At 36.8% G+C, this 6,564-nt stretch overlaps 1 protein-coding gene across 1 annotated transcript in view; it reads right to left on the bottom strand.

The window, feature by feature from the left end:
* Positions 1-6,564, bottom strand: part of LOC113234495 — a 69,007-nt gene that overhangs the window by 11,908 nt on the left and 50,535 nt on the right. The window contains exon 4 of the mRNA XM_026469831.1: positions 3,773-4,635. Within this exon, the coding sequence (XP_026325616.1) occupies positions 3,773-4,635 (863 nt within the window). The remainder of the gene's footprint in view (positions 1-3,772; positions 4,636-6,564) is intronic.

Genomic DNA, 6,564 nt, shown 5'->3' with positions numbered 1-6,564 from the left:
GATGGGTTGCCAGGGATGGATTTTACTTATTTCGTCTCTATTTCTGGTTATATACTCGATATTTATAGTAAACCAAATGTATTGTATTTTTATTTTTGATTGTTGCTGTTGTTTTTAATTGTTGTTGATTTTCCCTTTTACTTGATGTTAAATGATGTTGTCATTTTTATAGTATTTTTACTAATTGCAATTGGTATTTACCTGTAACCTACATTTAGTTTTAAGGCGTTCCTAGCTTACGTTGTTAAGACTGTAATAATGTAACCAAATGTTGATAAATCTTAAAAAAAACAGATGTCCGACTCGTGTCTGGCTGCGACACGTGTAGTCGCCTGCTCCACGATGTGCTAAAGTTGCAATTTTTAAGTTAGCATAGTGTTGTTATAGTAGCCGTAGAGCTCCTTATGGAAGAGTTCATCCAAGATAGTACTGCCACTTTACCTATGTCTCTCCAAGCTGATATTACTATATCAGCATTACAGTATTCAGGTTTCGAAGGTTGCTGGTCAATTTACAGGCACATGGGACTTGTAAACGTATGTCTCGGGCGCGGTGGCAGTATCCGTCAGATCCTTGAGACTTAAAGCTCTGAGTGGCACTGCAACTGTTATGGACAGGCGTGTAGCTTACCATCAGGCGCACGACTTGTTCGTCCCGTCACTTGATATTATAGTTTTTTTTTTGTATGTATGCTACGAGATAACTCCGGCGAAGAGGGTACATCAGGAGTGGTACTATTTAAATTTGAAACTAACTTTGCAAACTAGGGAGTGAATGACTTTTGAGGTCGGTTTTTTAATACTCTGTACTGAGGGTCCTATCAATTTCAACACAATACGTGTCATTTCTATAAATAAATTAATTGTGAATATAATGACGTCATCGACACTGTTATCACAGATGTATCTACAGTATACAAAGAGGATAATGCCAAGGCCACTCTATTGTTATCTAAAATATAAAACATACGCGGTGTAACGTATACGGTCTATTGATATAATGTACTTCTAACAAAAGGTAGGAAGCACGCGTTTTGTGTATTAGCGTGTTATTTACGATTGTTTACGATAATTGGGACACACCATTTACGTTTGGTCACTCCTTTCTCTCTGACCACTACCAGCCATATACGAGAATAGTATTTTCATTACTTATTTATTTGTTAAGGTTAAAGATGGTTGCAGAGTTAGCAGTCTTAACTATAGGGAACCTACTAGATGTAAGCACAACATGCATATAATTTTCAATTTGGACTCTTTTTCTCTTCTCAGATATTTAAAAACAAAAAAGAAATGCAAAAAAAGTGTTTGATGACTTACTTTTTTGAATAATTTTTACGTATACACCGTTTGGCTGAGACAAAGAACCATTGTTGTTATAACAACATTATGAGTAGTTACTATTGCATGAGTAAGTATCCTACTAATTGCACATTTTTTTTATAGACGAACACAGTATGCAAGTAAATTAGTGGACACAATTAAGCAGTCCGTAATGGATATGTGCTGGGCTCGTATTTATGGATACATTTTGATAGTGAAAAAGAAGAAAGAAAATAAATAAACCTAAAATGTAGTACTATATATTCTGTGGCTAAAGCTTAAAAAAAGAAAAATCGACGTGACCTCTGCCACTGCAGCTTACTTATTCAATCAACTATATCGATGTCCACAAACAATAAATACAGTATAGTCTGTCTTTCTGGAAGACGGAATTAAATGGCATTTGTAGGGTTGCCAGTATTCATAAAATTTTAAATAGTTTTGTAATTGTCGTGAAAGAAGATAAAATTTTGTCGAAAATGACTACATTGTGAATGTTACGACGTCCTAATTATTACTAATTGCGTTATTGCTTTCTTTATTCTTATTTTGACAGTTGGCCTTTAGTTAGTAAGACGAAGTTTAGGTAGTAGTTTAGTAAGACCGCCAGTTGTTACCCTGCTATTGTGTTTAATTTTTGACATGTATAACAAACATCGATACCGATAGATATCAACAAAATATTTGTTACTTTAGTAATTATCTGGGATTGGAATAGGTAGTTTTTTTTACCTAAACTTCGAGGAACATAGACTCCTGTCTATATTCTGTCTCCATTTTCTAATGGAGACTGCCTTACGACAATATTTTTTAGGTCCTGCACCTTTTCGGGATTCGGGAAATCTCTTAAGAACACATTGACCTACTTTTTAATATCGAGTTCTTAGGTTTTCGCGATTGTTACACATAGGAAATGAAACTATTTTTCCGGATTTAAATCGCGTATATTTGTTTTTTCAATCAAACCGACATTTCGGGCCCTTTACAGGTCCCATGGTGACGGTTGACTGAGGTGGTACAGTCTTGGGACTTGTAAAGGGCCCGAAACGTCAGTTTGTTTGAAAAAACAAATATGGGCGATTTAAATCCGGAAAAATAGTTTCATTTCCTATCTACTTTTTAATGTTCTTACATTGACTTATTTATTGGTAGGTCAATGTAAGAACATTAAAAATTGACGTAATTGGAGACAGGCAGGTACATTATATTTATCCTAACTTTGCGACGCACAGTGGATCGGATCAGAGATATTGCGGACATTGGATTTTTTTCCAGGACACCTCTCTAAAATATGCCAATCGAGAGATCCTATAGTCCTATTAAAATAAATTTAATAATTTAGTACGAAAAAAAAATGTATTTTTTGTATGGGACCATACATTTCGTGCCCCATCATTACAAAGTCTTAGTCGATCCAGTCTTGGAATCACTACAGACGTATTATTAGACCTATCTTCCATAGATTTGCATACTAAACGCGTGCCCAAACCTTTCTTTTTTTTGCCTATTCACTACTCACATGTATCAGAAAAACTGCAACATTGCCGTTATATATAATATGTGGTTGTCTATGTGTGTGTCCATGGCACCCGCGACTCAGGGTTTCCCTAATGCGGGGCTATGTTGAGTGTGTGCGTAATTATTATTATAATTATCTAGATTTTTGAGTGAGAATAACTATTAAAATATAAATAAACTCAAAATACTGTCGAAAACGCAACGACATCAAATAAAAATAAATAAGTGAGTTATGAATTAAAAAACTTGCGTTCTGGAATTGCCCGCAAATGTTTTCAGATATCTTATAAATTAAATTACATCCTGTCTATAACAGAATTAATATTATTTTGAACAGGAAAAGGTTAAGATTATATATATTTTTAGACTTTTATGACATCAATACAAGCCCGGTAAGTTAGTCGCCGGCACTCATTTTATTAACATATAAAGGTTTTATGTTAGAAGTGAAAAAACAGGAAAAATCTACGCTCAGACCGGTTTAATAGCCATATAAGAACAGTGGCTTTTCGACGCTAATATTAGACTTATCAAAGTTGCGAGGGGAAATAATTCCATTAAAACTTCGCAATATGACGTGTTTAATGTGATAAGAAATTCGTATTGCATGTGCTAGCTGTAGAACTCCTTACTTATTACTGCCATTTGAAGGGTGAAGATGCTAGTGATATGACAGTCACATGGAACTTCTCAACTTATGTTCTAAGGTGACAGGCGCAGTGGCAGTGGCAATTTAAGGCTCTGAGGGCACTGCAACTGTTATGAACAGGCGTGTAGCTCACCATCAGACGCAGGACTTGTTCGTCCCGTCACTTAATTATAAAAAAAAAAACGAAAAAAAAATCACGATGTCACTGGTCTATAGTCACTTAGCGCTTTTTGTCATGTTGGCAGCACTGTAACGTGTCCTAAAAGAAAAAAAACACACATACCCGCAAGCCATTTCCATGTCCAAGCTGGTAATTTTCAAACAGATATGTCTCCTGTCTTCAACTTTTAATTTCTTCAAGTGCTCCTTAAAAATTTCCTTGCACCCTTTTCGGCTGGATTGGCAACATTCCTTTTTCGAGAAACTTGCGGAGATCTCTTTTTGCAAATCTTTGTAATTTTTCATAGACAAAGAGGATACGGAACTTTTTCGATCGATGGATTTTTTATCTGTAGTCTCTTCGTGTTCGGATACGCTCTCGTCGTAAGAAGGTATTTCTTGGCAACGTTCAAGATCACTTATTGGTGATAGAGTGTAATCTGAATTTGTGGCGAAATTGGATAATGGACTCATATTATCGGAGTATGGTGGAGTCTGAAAGGTATAGTCGTTCTTGGGACTTGCAATTTCAGCACTAGGCGGCGTTGGATAGATATTAGTGTACAACTGATCATTATGAAAATCGAGAAGTGTATCCAAATGTTCGTAGGTATCCAAAGGGTTGGCATTATTAAAGTCCTGAATCGGGTTTTCCGGTTCCGCAGTCGTAATTTGATTTAACTGTGTTGCGACAAATGTGTGCAGCAATGGTATGTTGTCGGGATTTTCAAAAAAGTCGGTTAACAAGCTCTCGGTTTCTGTTGGATTTGTGTTGTTAGGTGTCTCTGCGTCAATTACCTCTTGCAGGAGGTCCAGGTCTGGTGGTGGAGCATTGAAGTTGACGCCGACTTGGGCTAGGCCTTGGTTGAATTCTTGTAAAGCTTGGTCGACAGTAGCTTTTTGGTTAAATTGGCTAAACTGCGAAATCGAATTCGGGTTCACGATTACTTGGCCGCCGGAGAAGGTCCTTTGGTTGACCTGGTTGATCTGTAAAGAAGGAGAATTATTTAGTATTGGCGTGATCGTTCAACTTTCAAGGTCAATATCGTCCCCCCTTCTAGCTGCTATATCTGACATTTTAATCATAATTTAATAAGGTTGTGTTACAAAGTAGGGAGTACCGGAAAGTTAATAAGCCACCAAACATTAATTAATTATTTTTTTCAAATTCCAGATAGCCGCAAATAGTTTTACTGTATTGTAGAATAAAACTATTAACCTCGAAAGCTGAAATATATGCGATTTAGCAAATAGTTTATTTGTATTGTTTTGAGTTTCTCCATGTAGCCGTCACCTATGTAAGAGGCCCAATTTGACAGCTGAGGAAGAATAAAAATAAGAAAGAAGATTTAAAGAAAGATAGCATGTAACTTTGAATGCAAGTAACGAAACAGTAAACGAACAATTATTAATTTAATTATTACATAACCTTCTGACAGTCAAAAAAAAAATTAATTGGCCTACACTTAACTACATGTCCGAAACTGTATCTTTATTAACCGACTTCAACAAAGGAGGAGGTGGAGGAGGAGAAGGGAGGGAAAGTCTCATTTCGACCGTACTTTTTTGTATGCACGTTACGCGATAACCGATTTTGATGATTCTTTTCTTGTTGGAAATAGGGTACCTCAGTACTGGTCCTGAGAGTATGCAAACTAGGGCATGAATGACTTTTGAAGGTGGTTATTTTAGTACTTTTCTATTTTAAATGTGCTTATGAATAGACCCGAAAAAATAGTTTCCAATTTGTGTTATACCGAAGTCATATCTAATTAGACACATAATATTATCAATATCACGCATATATAATAATAAATAACAAATACGACAGGTTATCGTGTGTACTGATCGGCGGCGGGGGAATTTCCATCACCAATTGATGCTAACATGAATTTCCTTATGTGATATCTTTCAAGTTACTTTATAAAGGCTGTCACGTAACGACTCGACCATGATTTATCTGGGTATTGTACTTCTATATGTGCATATAGTATTTGTATGTTGGTCGTTGGGTGTGGAAAGTTTCGGGTTCGATTCCCGGTAGGGTCAATTTGGGAAGTGAGTTTTTCTAAATTGGTTCTGGTTTGGGGAATTGGCTCTGGTACTTATAGTACTTTTAGTTTGCGATCAGGGGGTCTACGTACCATGTCCGAATCAATTACTGTCAAAAAATTTATACGCGATCAAAGTAAAAAACGCATGACGCGAATGAAGCTTCATTTTTTTATACATGACAGGCAGATGACTCTATTCCACCTGATGTAAAATGGAATCCAAGCATGAAGGAAGCTAGTACAGTGTTTGCAATGGCAATGACTACAAGATGCCTCTTCATGCCTCGTTTGAAAGACCACATGTCGTAAGACGGTGGAAATACGTGCCCTGGAAGGGAGTTCTATTTCTCAACTGTCTGACAGAGGAAGGTGCCACCAAACGGCTAGTTGTAAAACGGTGACTGCGAAGGCCAGCACGAGTGCTTCGGAGCAGTAAACGGGAGGGAGGGATAAGGTTGCCAAGTTCCATGTGCCTGTAATTTCACCGGTAACCTTACACTTCAAAACCGGAACACAGCAATGAGCAGCTGACACTACTGCGGCAGAAATAGGAAAGGTTCTACTGCTACTTAACATTTGATACTCTTTTTTCATATAGGTCAAATTTTAGTTACACCCCCCCATTCAGTAGGTTAGGTTAGTATATGAAAAATAGAGCGTACTGCGGCAGCGGTCGGCGAGTGCCAGAAACGAATTTGCTAGCGTTTCCGATTATGGTTTCAGGTTTTTAATGCAGGTTTGTCTTAATTTTGAGGCTCAATATAGAAACTATCAAAGTTAATTTACACAAATCAATGTTTGACAGCTCAACACAGATTATCATTGACTTACAAATAAATGGACGACGGGTCTAATACAAAAA

The sequence above is a fragment of the Hyposmocoma kahamanoa genome, unplaced genomic scaffold (assembly GCF_003589595.1).
Source record: "Hyposmocoma kahamanoa isolate Upper Pololo Valley unplaced genomic scaffold, ASM358959v1 84, whole genome shotgun sequence".
NCBI lineage: Eukaryota > Metazoa > Arthropoda > Insecta > Lepidoptera > Cosmopterigidae > Hyposmocoma > Hyposmocoma kahamanoa.
Note: the sequence above shows the minus strand (reverse complement) of the source record. Positions and strands in the feature narration are given on the sequence as shown.